Raw genomic sequence first — 18,518 nt, forward strand, 5'->3', positions numbered from 1 at the left:
TGATTACCCTGGGTCACGAAATCAACACTCAATATGGCTTCAATTCTCTTCGTCTACTTCTTTACATACACGATACTTTTATTTTTAATTGTAGTAAATTCCTTTATATGCTTTCTCAATCTCTGTTCGTTTTTGTATTTAAATACCAGTTATCTTTTACAGCAGCAGTATTGACACATTCATTGTTTTAAACTAAAAAAAGGTTTCTAAACTGCTAATTGCTACGGTTCCTCTAGAAGCACCAAGAAATAGGTTTTCTATACATAGAATGTTAATATCTAAAGAGAGTGGTTTTCAGCAGCAAATACCAACAGTCAATGCACCAAATAGATCCCTTTACACCAAAACCGCTTTTATATATATATATCAACCAGAAATAGTTGAATAAATGAATGGCGACAAATAATATCAATCATTTATACCCAGCAATAAACTATACCTTCACCTTAACAGTGAAAATCAAGTCACCACCAGCACCAATAAATACAAAGGTTTACATCAGTCATATTTAATATATGGCAACTGAAAGTAGCTTGTACGCTCATTCTGTACAAGATATTTACGTACAGACATTTGCAAAAGTAAAAAATAAATAATTAAATATATGTTCATGTTAATGTTAATTAAACCTTAACATAATCACACTTTAAAGTTACCATGCCGCTAACGATGCCTGTAATTTTACATTGCCAATGATAATAACAGCGTCATTTCTTGTTTATTTTTCGATTCAATGATTATGATGCTTTCCTAAATTTGAATAAAGTGCAAAAAGTCTACATCATCCCACATGAAGACATTTTCGAAAACTAACCTATGTTTTCTAAAGATTGACAAAGCATAAGTGTGCTATTGTGTTTGGTATATTCTCAGTTTTCCCCGAAAAAAATTTGGAAATAAAAAATGGTCACCAAGACGATTTTTAAAATGTAACAGCGCAGATGAAAACTACGTGACATTATACACACCTGTTAAAAAGGCGTATATAATTCAACTAAATGTTCTGGGTTTTATATAGATATAGATTTATACAGCTGTATTCTATGAAAATGAAAAAAAAAGTGCCTTAATGATTTTAAGCTTGCTACTCCCTCGACATTTTATCAAAATACCATACCAAAGAGCAAAGGTAAGTCAGCGGCACTGTAACTTTATTTTTGTGTAACATATCGTTTTTGTTGTGTAGTCTTGGAAAAAATCGTGGAATTCCGTGAACTACAATTCAAACTTACATCTCACGTTCTATATATATTTAATAAAATTATTTTGTCAGTTTAATACATAATTGAGAACGTCACTTAAACACTTCATAAGACAAATTACATAATCTCATTCAATTCTATTGACGATTGACAAGATACTCACCCCAAATTCACTGACAAGGACGTCGATGATACTGCCTATGACTGTTACAAAGTCGAAGACGTTCCAGGGATCACGGAAATAGTTCTGTAGGAATGAAGTGTATAACAATCAATGATACCTCAAGAACAATGCTAATTGTAATACTTGTTAATAAAGAACAATATTTGCTACATTAAAATCAATGCTATCAATATTTGTTATCAACATTTAATGATATATTATGGACTTTATGATAATCCGAATGCATATTAAATAGAAATTCAATTATACAGAATTGTCGTTATATTAAACATCAATTATCAGGATCAATACCATCAAAATAGAATTAACAGTTTGAACTATCAGAGACACATACATTACTGTAAATATGCCCATTGTTGATTAAAATATCTCTAAAGCACTAATCGTAGCAAATTATACACAAATGGCATACGTTTATTATTGTATTGTCACATAAATAGCTGGAAAGGAATAGCAATTATTGGTCAAGTCAACATCACAAAAGATTGAGAGACGCACCAGTGGTAAACAACAATTTTGTTGCATGCCTGTTGAAATAATTAGCCTAGGTGCACATAGTGTATATATTTGTAGCTCTAATAATCACAGAATACAGTAACACCTATAATGGTTACAACAAACCAGCTACAGTTTTAATAAGTTTATTTGTATATTATACATATAGTCACTGCCTAATCATAGTCTGTTTCAATATTCACGTTCATATTAAGAAACAACTCATTAAATTGCATTTGTAACAATGATTCTACTTCTGAATTAATTTCTTAACAAGACATAAATATATAAGTTTCTACATATGCTATGAACATAGGTATTTGTAGTACACTACTCCAGTATTTAATATCTTGACAGAATTAAAAGAGTAATAGTACACTTTTCGCCCAATAGACTTACATTAAACGTATTGATAGTGCCGAGCATTCAGAGATTACCACACGTAAATGTATATGTATATGCTATAAGTAGCATTGACTAATATATATATATATATATATATATAGTGTTGTTTCCAATCATGCATATGGCATGCAATATATTTTCTACCAAGACTTTCGTAATCGATTTCAATATGGTTAACTTAATTTCTACACATCAGTGAATAACTAAAAACGGAAAATTGAAAAGTATTAGGATGTAAAAGACAACACCCCATCTTATTCCATTGTCCATTTTGAATTAATTTTGTATTTATCTTTTGTGATGATGACCTGAAAACAAATGCTGGAAGTTAACGTAAGTCATATGTGAAAAACAATCAGAGGGAAAGCTGTGAAAGTAGCGGATGACTTTAGTCATAAGGTGTCTATACTTACTCCCATTACAGTATATATTGCTTCAACAGCAACACATTCTTTAAAATATTATAATCCAAATACTCAATTATCGGAAATATCAATATTTGTTCTCCAAAATTCAACAAATGGTATATATACTATTTCATATCATTGATCTAATTAATCAATTTGAGTAGTGTCCATTCTTAATATTGTTAATTGCATTATGTAACTCGAAACAAAGTTCCAATATTTGATGAAGCAACAGCTGATAAGTTCAAAGATAGTTTATATACAAATATTCTTTATAGTGAAATTTATGGACCACCGTAAAAGAAACGCATCCCGTTTTTTAAAAACCACCTCTGATGTCAATTAAAGCAAAGAAAAAGTCTACTGTAGCAGCCAACCTGATGGGGTACACAATGGTATTATAAAACAAAGTAGCATGCTAAAACCGTCAACAATAGTCACATATGTGTACAATCATAAGGATAATATCAGGATGGCTGAATATGGAGTTCATATAAACCAAAATCTCTCGTAACGTACAAAATAAGATGGTTGGCTAAAATAAGGGAGGTAACTAAGAAAATCTTGAGAGGGAGGTAGCGCATGATATAATAATAAAATGTAACGTTTGGTAAATAAATGACGTCACTAAATATAACCAGCCACACTAAAGCGAAAATAAGGGGGTATTTGGAGTGAATATGCCTTCATCCTTATCACACTTGGTGCAGATATAATATTGATACTTTATATCAGAAAACAGTGATTTGAAACATAAAAAGAACAGTCGTAGTACGTATTTATGTATTGACATATTAACTTGCTGTAACCATTCAACATAAATATGTAGCAGAACAAAATCAAAATAGGAAACGTATGCAAGTTTGTGATACAAAATATTTTCTACGTTTTAGTTCAATGCATTTCAATGCAATTAGAATATAAGAATGATAATAAATCATGAATAAACAAGTTTATAAGGTCTACAACATACACTTGTTATGTTAATACACATGACCACAGTGACTAATAAATGCAATGCTTACTAACAAATATTTTTATTGAATCAATTCATGGAGAAGATTCTCGCGACATATGGACCGGAAGTGTGCACTTATATTGATGATATATCCCACGAACACTTTTTGAGAATACTGTTCGGAATGGACTGCCAAGAATTCAAAAATATGTTTACCTCAAGGGCAGAATATATGATGTTTCTTAAAGACGGCGTACAATTTCTGGAAATTTCGTCAAGACATTTTCACCAGTATAAAAACCTGTTCTAAAGAAGCCTTGTTAAAATATCCTGTATGTAGACTTTAATAGAATCTGACTACTCATTTGATATGTAAAACTGTAAAGTTTTGAGAAATCCTTTTATTTTGTAAATCTCAACTTAGAGGAATAAAAGAATTGATTGATTGATGATTGATTAGTTCAATGCATTTCAATGCAATTAGAATATAAGAATGATAATAAATCATGAATAAACAAGTTACTAAAGTTATTTAAATTCCATACTGAGATATATCTGGAAAACATTTGAAAATATCTAACATCATTCACATTGATGGAGCAATACTTCTATACATATTAAGAAACAATACACTAACGATTGTAATATTATTGTTTCCAGGTTCAATTTGAATTGATTTCATAATTCAGAATGTCTTAAAACACAGCTTGCATATATTTCCTTAACATACAATATGGAAATAAAGTAATCTAGCATACACTAGTAATGTTAAATAAAGAGGTCTACAACATACACTTGTTATGTTAATACACATGACCACAGTGACTAATAAATGCAATGCTTACTAACAAATATTTTTATTGAATCTATATCACCATCTATTTGGAATTAATAAATAATGATTTGCATATTCTATGATTTAATAGAGTAATCTTTTTCTGTCTGATAAATTCAACTATAACCTGATTTGAAATGCATTTTAATGAAAAATTACTCATTTCATTCAATCCATCGTTTAGATTGATATTAAGTTGAGAAAAGTAATGTAGTATTAAGTAACCTAAAACGATGAAAAGAGATAAAGCATTTTAAAGTAAACTGCCATGAACCCCAGACGTTGCTTGTAAAACTAGATCACAATATACATGTGATAGAACAATTAAGTTAACGAAACTAAAAATACAAAACAAGAACAATTCCTTTATGAACGTGTCAACTGTGTCAGGGAAGACCTGTTATATAGGTTTACTAGGCGATTACCATTGATTGATATACACCGGTCAGCTAGTATTGTTTCTTTGCTGTTCTGTTTTCCTTTTTACCTTCTTCTTTGTAAACAGTTCACACAATGTGATGTATATTGTTATGAATTATTGAGTAGATATTTATAGTGTTTATCTAACACTAGCCAAGAGTTCTATTATAAAACTTATAAGGCGCCACAACAAGGGGTCTTTGAGAATCATCGTTTACAAAAATGAGTGGTATACCTTTATAACTTCCTACTTACAGCAGATCTCAAAAACATTATCACACTTCTTTACGGACAAACTATCGTAAAGATGGAAATCCAAGTAACCCGCCCTTAAATAAAAGTGTCATATCAACATGAGCAGTATCCAGAATAAAATAATAATAATGTGCTCCACTAATATTTGCCTTTTTTCTTCCCGTTTGGATCAATTGATCAGTTGCGATTCGAACCATATCAATAACAAGAAACAATGCGCCGTAGTAAATAGTGCGAAAAATAGCCAGCTTATTTACAATATTAATCAAGTTTCATCATGCTCTTAATAATCAATTTTGAACATATAAATTATTTAAAAATACCGACACGAGAAATTGAGAATTGATACACTGATTTTACGTTATGAATCTAGATTAGTTTGGTGTCATCGTTCATTTCGTAGTAAAAAGTTTGTTTACCATTCATAGAAATCAACTAATCACAATGCAGATATGTAATCAATTTCATAAAATGGCTTTTTTATTGAATGGAAAAACTTGGCTGTCATATGATAAAGTGATATGATGATATGATTAAGCAATATAATATACTGATGATGCTTCACAAATTGCAGTTTTTCGCAATATTTTGTAGAAGAATTGGATATTTGCCTACAAACAATATTTTAGAAAACGACTGGAAAATGTAATTATATGACGATACTGCCATTAAAAAAGTATTTTTACGCTACAGTATTGTGAAGAAATCTTGTTAATAATTCACGTAATGAAAATTACCTAAAACTACAAGAACCATTTTAACAAAAGCATGTTAAACGTATTAATAATTATGTACTGACCATTAATTATGAATGAGTGATTTCTAAATCGTCATGTTTATAAATGATCATTTTCCTAGTAAATTTTATATACTAACAAAAACTGGCATAGATAATTGACCGATATGGATACCATGTTTTGGAATAAGCACTTTCAAACAGTACCTCTAGAGCGAATATCACTATATCCGATGCAACTCGAGCTACATCGGTACAAACAAAACACATGTTCAAAAACAAAAGAGCATGCAAATAAATAGCATCGGTGAATATATATTTATTTTTCATACTATTTTCGTTATATCAACAGAAAACTGTGATTACAGAGCAATCATCACGTGACAAATCAAAGCCGAACTTTGACCAATCAAAGCGAGATTCATATGTAAACAAAACTACATGTGTGGTAGTGAGCCAGTGACACTGTATGACACCTACGGCTGGAGTGTAAATTAAAGATGGAGGCATATTCACTCAGCGGCACTGCACAAAATCGCACTGGGACAACACCCATAGGTGGATAATAGCCCTGGATAGTCTGTTTTTGTGATGGGAATGAACTGAGACAGGCAAAACTTGTATTTGATATTTTGTTACGCGAATTTTTTTAATTTTTTTTTGCCGAAATGCAAATTTTAATTTGTCATAAAAACAGGCTACCCAGGTTTTGGTGGATAGGGGTGTATGTCGGTGACATGTCAATTAAGTTTAATTCACAAAAATTAACGACTGAAAAACAAAGGAGTTTGACGAGTCTGTCTGTTTCCGCAAACCTTTATTCCAAACGCTAGTATCTTGAGGACACACTCGATGGTGAACAGAACCGTGAATACGATATTAATTGATATAAGAACCCTTTCGTATTGAGAGGAAGCCGCTGCTAAATCATCATTGCCTTGTGTACCATCAAATTGGCTTTGGTTAGTGAACTGAAAATTAAGCAGGTTAGAAAACAAGCCGAGATTAAAACCTTCTCCATATCACACAGGTTTCCATCTGAAATCAGCAGCATTCAGCATTTAAATTCCGCTGGGTCTTTTGTGATTTTAAAATGAATAGTTTGCTTTGCTGATTGTTTCAAATGTTCAAAGTCTTTTTTATTAATATTTTTCACATTACGTGCCGATTTCAAACAGAACATGAAAGGGAGACAACTTTAATAAAAATACTACACACAAACATGTAACCTTGTCAGATATAACAGACAAATTAAAGTTGTCTCCCTTTATAAGTCATCATTCAGTTTTAGATACGTATTTGGACAATGCAATAAGTTGTGCTACGTTTTTGTAAGATCTAATGTCGTGCAACAAGACAGGCCCATATCTCCACATCACCTAGCAACCTACGTCATGGTAACAGGACATTGTTTTAAATGTAAAAAGATGCACATAGATTGTCATACGTTATCAATATACTTGCATAAAAAATTATGATATAGATACATTTTTCATGTGTTTTCAATTTTTTATGTAAGTATAATTAAGCTTTTAATTTTCAGCTTGGCAAATGTGACCATGACATTTGTGACTAGTTACTTGGTGAAAGAGGTTCATACACTAGAAATACCCAGATCCAAGGAGTCAGTGAAATTCTACAGTACTATTCATACCAGGGCAATGAAAATTCATTCTGCTTGTACACAAATAAGTGTATTTCATTAACTGTGTTTTCGTCAAAAACAACATACTGGTACAGAGCGAAAATACATTGATTTAAATAAAAAAACAACAACTAAAGAATCCAAAAAATAAACGAACCAAAAAATAGAAGTTCGTAATTTCAGTTTGATAATTGAAAATATAGATAAACATCGAAAATGAATTTTCAAACAAACCCTTGTTACAAGTTGGTGATGGATATGAAAAATACACAAAATTAATGAATACCCCATGACCTATGACCTATAGCCTTACCCTGCCAAACCCAATAAGCTTGAGAGTACACTCTATGGTGAACATTACGGTAAAACCACTATTTAGGTATTTCAAGATCGTCTTGTAGTCTTCTGGCTGGCGATTATACTGGATGGCAAGGAGAGAACATGTCGTCAAGGTAACAACAAAATAAAACTTTGTCATAGCAACAAAATATAAAATGTATCCTCTGTTATAGGTGCAATAATGAAGGTGGTGAATGTATTACTGGTAACAAAATATCCCTAAACATGTGTATATTGAACTATTAGCTTTTACTTTTCACACCAACAAATATCATCGAATAAATCACTTACGCTGACTGATTTTTAAACATGCCCTGTAGCATTGTTACATCATATTACGGTACAGCTGACCCCTGAAATCCTTTAGTCTACAGAAGTTTCATTGACCGCTACATTTTCATTTTCCAAACAATTTATGACATACTGTTTTAAACAAATTTCTTATATCTCATCCCTTGTAATTTTACAAAGCAAAATCACAAACTTAAACAAAGCAAATACTATACCATTTTTTTCAAAAATAGGTCATTATAAAATAAGATTTAAATGAAGTAAATAGTTTGTTTCATTTAAATAAACATCGGAACTGTAATGTTAAATAAATAATTTCCATAATTGAAAATGTGATAAACAAAAGGAAATGGGATAACCATCCAGCCATACTTAACATCATGGTAATTAGTTTATCAGTTACATTTTAGTAATTACGACTCTCCAATTTACATCAATAAGTGTATCGACATGCTTACCTTCATCATCAGCACTATAGTATTTAGTGTGATTAGTGTCATGACAAAATATTCAAATTTTTGGGAGACGACCAACCGCCAGACTCTGTATTTGGCCGTCCCCTTCTGTGGCATATAGCGACTGGTAGGGCGCGCATTTATTGCGTAATCTATGCATTGTTTCTGAAATAGAAATAAAATATAAGAATTACTCAAAGAAAAACCAATTTTTTTTTCAATTTTCTTCATTAAATTTTTCTAAGACAAATATGAAGATCCGTGTTACTTGAGAAATTGACTTTTTATATGTATTTCAAATGAATGATTATTTTTTAAGAATAGATCAATGCAGTGTCCACGTAGATGAAGACATACCTGATTTTTGTCCAGGTCCTGGTCGCCGAGGTCACTTTCTCCCTGTTCTTGGAATGTTATAATGATTAAGGCCACGAATATGTTTACAAAGAAGAATGGAAAGACAACAAAGAAAAATACGTAGAAGATGGCCATCTCCATACGATAGCCCGGTTTTGGTCCCCTGTCTTCAACTGTGGAATCCATGGAATTCTTGAGCACACTAGGATATAGAAAACAAGTTTTAAAATTATGGATTCGCATGCAGTTTTAATTACATAAATTATATATATTGTATAGTCTGTTATTGGTAGATAACACATTTAAATCAATATCCTTTAACTGAAAACTCAAGATGTATGAAAGAAAAAAAATAGAAAAAAATATATGCATTAAAAATAAATAATTGATTTTTCTAAATGATTTTTATCTAAAACGGTTTATTAAACTCACGTTTGTGACATCATTTTTGATAGCATGTTTATCACAGTAATCATACACTATATCAATGATACCTGGTTAACATTATCACAGCGTACTTACTCTGGCCAACCTTCTCCTGTAGTGACAGTAAATAAAGTCAACATGGCAAACACAATGTTATCGTAATGGAAATCCTGCCGTCGCCACTCCCGATCTTTTACCTCTGGGGAGTCTGCCCCTTCTTCATAGGAGAAGTATTGGCCTCTGCAAAGTGAAAATACATATCAATATACAATGTACCAATATATAATTTCTAATTCATACATGGATATTTCTTTAATTATATAAGATTACTACTTTCGTTATTTATTTTCAATTGCCATCCGAAGATTTTTTTATCTCCTTGCACATCTCACAATGTTACATTAACCGATATTGAAACCTAGCAATATTGAATACTTTTGATTTCTAACATCTTAACTATATACACTGTATTTTGTATCTGTTTGTTACTTATGATATAATTATACTTACTGACATTCTTTTTTTGTCTCTTTGGACTCATCAGTACAGTAGAAGAATTTCCCTTTAAACAATTGGACTGCTATGACAGCAAAGATGAATTGGAATAGCATGTACACAATGAGAATGTTGGATACGTTCTTCAGGGAGTTCACCACACAGTCGAACACCGCCTGAGGAAAGAGGTTGTAGAGTTTAACATTAAAGTTTCTTTTAAAACACATATGTGCATCAAACGGCAATAAATGAGTAATAAAATGCATTTGTACGCACCTTTAGTTTTGGTACCCTGTTTATAGTTTTAAGAGGACGAAGTACTCGAAGCACCCTCAATGACTTTATTGTGTTGAGGTTTTTACTTGCGCCATCACTGTGAAAAGACAGAAAGCAAATCTCACTGAAACTGCTAGGAAGGAATTAAAGGGTGTAAAAATATGTGCAGAAAAGTGAAATTTGAAGCAGAGCATAAAGTAAAACAGGAAAGGCTGCGATAATATGAAATATCAGGGTAGAGGGAGAAGAGTGCTTAAAGATACATAAGACAAGTGTACGCTACCTTACTCTACCTTACTCTAACATGCAAAAACAATGTCTTCATTATCAGTGTATATTAAAAATAAGTCCCTTCATCATTTATTTCCAATATCAATTTGTTAATTCTTTGAATTATTTTTAGTTTTTTTTCTACAAATACAAGGATCAATCCAAGAAGTATAGCCATATTGTGTAAGGTAGCATATAATGGAATAGAGAAAATCAGGATGGCCATATTGTGTAAGGTAGCATATAATGGAATAGAGAAAATAGGGATGCAAAGAATAGAGGAAAATATGCGGATAATCATGTCCACACGAGATGTAAGATACATGTATGCAGTGGGAAGAAAACAGAAATATCACATATAAAGTTTCATTACATGATACCTGACAGCAGTGTAAAACGTTCATAACATTAAATGTTTGTTACATATTTCAATATACTTAATATAGATGCAAAATTAAGATTTCCATTAAAATGTCATTGAGAGGAAAACTTTATTCTATTACTTACATCAATCTAGAGGAAAATACTGTTGTGACGGACTGTTACCACAGATCGTTTTAGTCTAATTGTTGCTAAAATGAATCTGATGCTCACTGTGGCATTGAGTCTCAGAACGATTGTTGTCAGATATATCCTTTCATGTTTAAAATCTACGATATCAGCACCTATCTATACTATATTACCACTTTCAAAAGAAAGCCTTTTTCACCAGAACAAAGGCAAATTGTCCCTTTTTGAAGCACTATATATGCGATATCAATTGCGTTGTTTAAAATAAAAGAAGTTATTCACGAGACAATAGTAAAACGGAAAACGAAGTTAGAAGTAACAAAGGTTCGGGCAAAAATCTCTGAGATCAATTGTGGCAATCCATTGTTGGCAGACGACCTCGCCCTATTGGCTACAAACCTTGCGTCATTACAAGTACTTTAAACGTATGTGATCACTACTCGAAAATATATAAGATCGAATACAATGCAAGTCAGAGCGAAATTCAAATTTTCGGAAAACCAAATACCAACCCAAACTTCAATTGGACCTTGGATACAGTCAGCATAACAATACAAAAATCGATCGTACAAACATGTTGAAATGTTGAGAACAAGTGATATTAAGGTCATTACCACAATAACAAATGGATGTCAAAAAGGACGGAAATCATTCAATCTCATGACAGGGTTCGGTCAAGACTGTAAAACTACAAACCCAACGGTCATTGCAGGTCTATAGAGGAAAGTAATTTTACCCAGTGTGCTATACGGATCGCAATTTTGGAACAACCCAATTCAGAAAGATAGTCAAAGACTCAATATATTCCAACATGAAAATGTAAAATAAAATCAGTGTTTTCAAAAACGTACTCGTTCAAACATTGCAGAGCCAATGCTCGGAATTCCACGAAATGGTGCGGAGATAGACAAAAAGAAACTCTTTTTTCTCCATACGCTTATTGCCTTGCAGTCAAAAACTTAAACACCCTTATCATGATAATTCAGCTGTACAAACTGGTTTTACACCCGATATTATTAAGATTTTAAAAGATCATAATCTTCAAAAAAACTTGATTACATATGTCAAGACAGCACAATTTCCCTCCAAAATTGTGCGGAAAAGATTGGTAAATTCGTCGATATATTACTATGAAAATACGTTACATTCCTGAAACATCACCATAACTTCAGTGGGACATCTCTGTGACATATCAAAACGTTGCAAGGTCTCGATAAGTCGCATAGAATTAGACATGGTTAGAAATATTATGTTCCTCGGCCACACTGCCCAGATTGTAATGTTTAGATAACCTTACAAACATTCTATATTCAGTATGATAACTTTTCATGTTGTTACCTGCTCTGATCTACAGTTTTTCGGAGTATTTAAATTCCCGAATTCGTTACATTTTTTATAATGGTATTTAATTAAGACATACGTGAATCAGTACAGTTGTGAATGATGAAATAAAAAACAAGATAAATATTTGCTTTATATCAGTCTTTAGTCAATATACTTAATGATTAGGAAATATGGAACATACACATATTCATGACATCTAAACTACAGTGCATGTGATCTTTCAGCATCATTTTATGTTAGATATGTAATGGACTATTCTGATGTACGTGATGAAAAGTGTAAAAATCTATTTTTTTACAGAAAACTGTCATGCTGAGAAAGTATATAATGGGTTACTCAGTCGGTAGTTGGCTTAGAAACGAAAAGAGAAATGACATTTATGAATACAACTAGAAACATAGTATTATTTGTATAACGTTCAATTATTAATTACAGCTCATTTGTGTACGATGAAACATAATGTTATATGTATGAAAAGGTTTACATAAATGAACTTTTGAAACATTGACATTACATTCTGATACTATTTGATTCAGAAGTTGTTTAGATATTTAGTCAAATAGACAAATATTACCATTAATGAAAATCAACGGTTTGTTTAAACACATTATTGAATACTTCTAAATTCACTTACATTACATTATGCTTTCATTAAATATAAAACGTATAACTCGAATTTGTCTTAAAAAAGAACATGCTTCAATCATAAGGATAAGTAAAAAGATAGGAAAAGAATAATTCATTAATATGAAAAATGCTAACCATTATATGGTTTGTCAATACTGAGTTTATCAAAAACAAATCCATGTCGATTACATTTTGATTTTAACTATAAACCCTTCTGTAGTTGTCCCCTTAAATTGTGATCTAGGCTTACTGTACTTATTACGCTTTGCCTGTCAGCGCACTCTGATTTAGTACGGATAGATGGTAATATTATTAATTAATGTAGCCATTTTGTAAGTATATTCGATCCCATTTGCATGTCTGTAAAACCTTAACAGTAAATGTATCAAATGTTCAGCATTGCAATAAAGACCCAACATTGACCTCTAGAGTGAGGTCACTGTGAGACAATGAAGATTTTACTTTCGATGCGGCAAAGGAGTGGAAATACTTCTTACAATCGAGGGTTTTGTTAATAGAATTTGTGAAGAATCTGATAAGGAAAAGTTTACCTAGTAAGACATTTTGTTTAGAAATAAAAAAAATGGATCAATTTAAACAACTATAGATAAATCATTCAAAAACCCGTTTTAGGAAATAAATGTGAATGTTTCTCTGCTTAAAAGCCAAAATGTATATCTGAATGTTTTCAAGTGGTGTGATGATAATCATCTAAATATTGTTAATATTGATGTACTGACATTTTGACAGATTAAATTATGAAACTGAAAAGTTACTAATATGTTCGCTACAACAATTGAAGTGTTCAGTAGTACGTATGAAAACAATGATAGAGAGAAATAGAAACAGAAGGAAAATGTGTTGCATGATCACCATGGGAAAGTTTTGTGGACACATGGGAACATTAGAATATCAATAAAGCATGGAATCAGAATACAAGTTAAGGAAATAACAGAAAATCTAGACTGAGTAAATTTGGTTTCACATCATGCTGGAAAGTTGAGAATCAAGAGTTTAAAAAAAGGTTAGTGTTCATCAAAAATGTCTTTTCCTTATTACTTATTCTATTTCAGGAAAATCACCAACTTAAGTTATCATTGTGATTATAAGTAAGACGTAGTTTAATATATTTTTGTATGTATCAAAAAACAGAATTAGTTTATAGAGTTTGTATTTATAAGAATGGTTCAGTCTTATATACGCTACGAGTTTCAGTAATTGTCCAGATATTGAATTAAAAAACAATAGAATACATACATCCTTCGGTGATTATACATTAAAAATAGTGTGCCCTACATACTACCATTTACTCTATTATACAAAACAATGTGAATATTTAAAGAAATTGGAAGCATTCAAGTGCATAACATTGACATGATACATGCAAATATTTTCTTTTTTAGAAATTTTACTAAAACAATTTATATTCTGCAAAGGTTTTTAAAGAATTCAATTAAATTTACTCATGAAAAATATATAAAAGAAACAAAGGATGCAATAATGCGTTTTAGTTTAAATTTTAAATTTGAGAAAGCATTTTTTTCAGTTAAACTAATACATTTAAACTAATAGAATTTTTCAATTAATATTGCAAAAGTACATTATCATTTTGTTTAAAATGCAATAAACAACATAAAAAGAAGTGAAGAACAGGCTAATGTGAGCCAGTCAGATGATCTCGTGTCAAAAATTAAGGAAAGGTTGGTGGCCATATTGACAATGAACTTGGGAGCTGGCAGCTTCTCTACAGACTTACCTACTGGCGTTACTACGGAGACGAGATGTAAACATAATACGTTAATTAAAGTTGTTGTTACTATGGAGACGAGATATTAACAAAAGTTTAAATAAGTTACTGTTAATATCTCATAACAAGATATTGATAGGGAATTACTCCGTATAGTGCTACCATAGAGATAAGCTCTTTAAGGCTGATTCTACAAAACCAAATATAATATACATTATGTAGGCTAACTAAAATCACTAAATGAATCTAGCTCTACTGTACAGGCTGCCATCTGTATGGTGTTCATCTCAAGTTGTTATTATAACTACGGCGAGGCTGACATTTGCTGATGAAATCAGGCCAAAACAATAGGTAAAACAAACATACCATCTATATCAGCAACAAACTCATCAAATAATAGGTAGGTCACATTATTTATAGCTAAATAATACAGGGAATCAATAGAACGAAAACACATTTCACAGATCAGAAATATTCACGATAGGTTAGATACACATATATAATGAAAAATAACGGATGGTTTAGTCAGGAGAAGAAGAGAGAAGCCAAGTAAAGTGCAAGCTGAATCAGGAAAATACAATCATTTCTTATTTGATACATTTTAATATCCAATCTCCTTTTAACAAACATATTTTTATATTTATATCTCTTTACAAACTTGTTAAACTGTAAGTATTTTTTTATGAATAGCAAGTGTTATATAAAAAAATCTTCATAATTATTTATGTCTCATCATAACTATTACATATTTATACTACAGAATAAAGGGAGAAGGGTGGTGCTAGCGCATGGGCCAGAACTTCAACGACACTAAAGTTCGAATTGAAGCCACCATATTCAAAAATGAAATGATTAAAACCATAATTACATGTATAATGCTTTCTCGATGTCAACTATTGTTCGTTTTTTTATTATTATTTCATATTCATAATAAACCATCTAATAGACCACCACAAAAGAATCCCCGTTAAAACGCCTTCACCAGTTCACTTATAAGGAAGAGGTTTTAAAAACAATCCAAAGTAAAAAGGTAAAATAGTCATAATGAAATTACCGTAAAACTGTGATCGTTTCTTACAAAAAATATGCCATTTCCATAGTTAGATACTAGTTTGAAAGTGTTCGGTAAGGTGCATTGAATCTAACTATTTATCCATAATTAATCATGAAAAGCACATAAAACTTGGAAGAAGAAAACTCAATAGAGCCCAGTAACGGATTTAAATTAAACTATGCACACACTGAATAAGTGATAATGGTTGTCTTCCAGACATCAAATTAAGGCACATCATCAAATCTAGGAACTAATCTTGATGGTGTATATATTTATAACCAAAACCTGTTTAACAGATTGTTGTTGTTCTGTCAATGATTCTAGTCTATTTAACATCTTTTGTGCCGAAAATATATCTAATTTTGATTGCGAAATGGAACACAATTATGTACTGATCAGCTATATTCAAACATGCCATTTGTCTTTGGAATCCAATATCTAACCTCTAACCTCTTCCAGTAATTATATATAACTTGTATACATACAAACCAAAATAATCATACAATAATTTCGTATTTTAGATACGTACGAGAACCTGAAGGCAACAAGGGCACATATGACCACAGCAGCATCAAGGATGTTCCAGAGATCTCGACAGTAAGAGCCCGGATGTAAAATAACTCCTAGATCGATCACCTTGGTGAGAAGATATACAAGAGTTAATTAGAAACTATGTTCAACATTGCAATATTACAGTTCTAATTAAACAAAGCATAAAGACTATCTTAACCTTTCAAAACAACACTTGAAAATTTAATAAAGTCTGCTTCAAAGGTAAATACTTTTAATATCACCTCTATGGTAAATACATTCAATATCATCTCTAAGGTAAATATCTTTAATATCATCTCTATGGTAAATACATGTACCTTTAATATCATCTCTATGGTAAATAGCTTTAATATCATATCTATGGTAAATACCTTTAATATCATCTCTATGGATAATACCTTTAATATCATCTCTATGGTAAACACCTTTAATATCATCTCTATGGTAAATACCTTTAATATCATCTCTATGGTAAACACCTTTAATATCATCTCTATGGATAATACCTTTAATATCATCTCTATGGTAAATACCTTTAATATTATCTCTATGGTAAACACCTTTAATATCATCTCTATAGTAAATATCTTTAATATCATCTCTATGGATAATACCTTTAATATCATCTCTATGGTAAATACCTTTAATATCATCTCTATATGGTAAATACCTTTAATATCATCTCTATGGTAAATACCTTTAATATCATCTCTATGGTTAATACATTCAATATCATCTCTATAGTAAATACCTTTAATATCATCTCTATGGTAAATACTGCTGTGAACACATAATCAAAGTATTCCAGGATGCTGTTATGTGTCGACTTTTCTCTGACAGGATCTTCGGTTGCCAGGGCGATACTACTGGCACTTATCACAATCATGATGAACAAATCAAAGTAACGAAGGTTCACAACAAAATGGCAAAATCGACGAATTCTGCAAAAACAAAATATATAGAGAATTATTTTCCAGTTAACCACAATCCTTTAATATAAGCAACCAATAAATTGTACGACACTAATCTGTTTGTTTCCTACTCACGGATTTGTTGGACCAAAGATAAACATGGAGCTGTACGGAAGCATTGGCTTTGGTCCACTGAAGGAATTCTCTTCCTGTTGTCCAGTGGCCGGTTCTGGTACATCCACACTGCTGTCGTTACTCCCTGTACAACACATTCAACTCTCATTATACTCTTGATGACAATCAATGTTTGGAAATTAAGCCATTTCACCATTAGAATAACACAACAAGAAGTCTCTTGATATGCATTCCTGTTAACATTATTTATAATACGTCGAAATAGTGTATGAATTACATTGTACCTCTTGAAAAATATTGTAAATTATCAAAACTACAATTCTTGATGAAAAATTGATGCTTCTATCAATATAAATATTTCTTACAATGTGTATCAATAAACGAGGTGGAAAATATTTGAAAAGTTTCAATTGATATATATAAAACATTATCAAAAAAGCATCAAATTTCTAAGTTAACAGGCAATCACAAAACGCATTTAACAACTCATAATTATAACAAAAATAAGTGTTTGACTTATTTTTAATCAAAATAATTTTAAGTGCGTTTTATCTGTTAGACATCTAATCTAAATTCAAATCATATTCTAAAAAAGATACAAAAGATAAGATACATAACAACTAAACTTTATCTATCTACTAAATATTTTTTTCATGACATTGTGCAAAAATGTAATGAGCGTTACACCGAATGGCACCAGATTTGTAAATAACACATCATTGATTCTAATTCCTCAGCAGTCACAAGGTATCAAAAAAATAGTTGAGTCAACTAGAAATGATATCTCAAATATTAATTTTATTTTATATAAGTTTCAGCAGTTATGACGAACCTGGAAGAAAGAATTTTAGCACAGAACAGGGGTAGAATTTAATTTTTATGCCACTATCCATTTTTGGCAAGTTGGTAAAATTTCAACTTGCCAAATCAGAAACTTGCTTGCCACTTTTAAATTAAAATTAAAAGCAAAGCAAATTCATTGACATTTATCATATTAATTTATTATATTTTACAATAAATGTTTGAACATTTTTAGTGTCACTGTAGTGTAGTGTAACAACAATTTATTTTCAGAATGTGGCACTTTGTCGAAATGGAAGCCAGTCACATATTATTAAAGTATCACTTGCTTTTATCAAAGCTCACATAATGAACAGCCAATATATAGAAATAAGCCACTGTCTCAA

The 18,518-nt window shown here is 31.0% G+C and overlaps 1 protein-coding gene across 13 annotated transcripts in view; it reads right to left on the bottom strand.

Annotated features, from left to right (window-relative positions):
* LOC138320406 (voltage-dependent calcium channel type A subunit alpha-1-like) overlaps positions 1-18,518 on the bottom strand; it is a 164,201-nt gene that overhangs the window by 25,533 nt on the left and 120,150 nt on the right. For 9 of the 13 annotated variants that reach the window (XM_069263358.1, XM_069263357.1, XM_069263361.1 and 6 more), the window contains 10 exons: positions 17,332-17,455; positions 17,037-17,226; positions 16,263-16,369; positions 10,182-10,278; positions 9,921-10,081; positions 9,507-9,650; positions 8,985-9,186; positions 8,631-8,792; positions 6,713-6,868; positions 1,366-1,449 (listed from right to left, as the gene is read on the bottom strand). In XM_069263358.1, the coding sequence (XP_069119459.1) occupies positions 1,366-1,449; positions 6,713-6,868; positions 8,631-8,792; positions 8,985-9,186; positions 9,507-9,650; positions 9,921-10,081; positions 10,182-10,278; positions 16,263-16,369; positions 17,037-17,226; positions 17,332-17,455 (1,427 nt within the window). Of the gene's footprint in view, positions 1-1,365; positions 1,450-6,712; positions 6,869-7,855; positions 7,964-8,630; positions 8,793-8,984; positions 9,187-9,506; positions 9,651-9,920; positions 10,082-10,181; positions 10,279-16,262; positions 16,370-17,036; positions 17,227-17,331; positions 17,456-18,518 lie in introns of all 13 variants that reach the window. The other 4 variants (XM_069263363.1, XM_069263359.1, XM_069263364.1 and 1 more) reach the window with 1 other exon arrangement.

The sequence above is a fragment of the Argopecten irradians genome, chromosome 4 (assembly GCF_041381155.1).
Source record: "Argopecten irradians isolate NY chromosome 4, Ai_NY, whole genome shotgun sequence".
NCBI classification, from domain to species: Eukaryota; Metazoa; Mollusca; class Bivalvia; order Pectinida; family Pectinidae; genus Argopecten; species Argopecten irradians.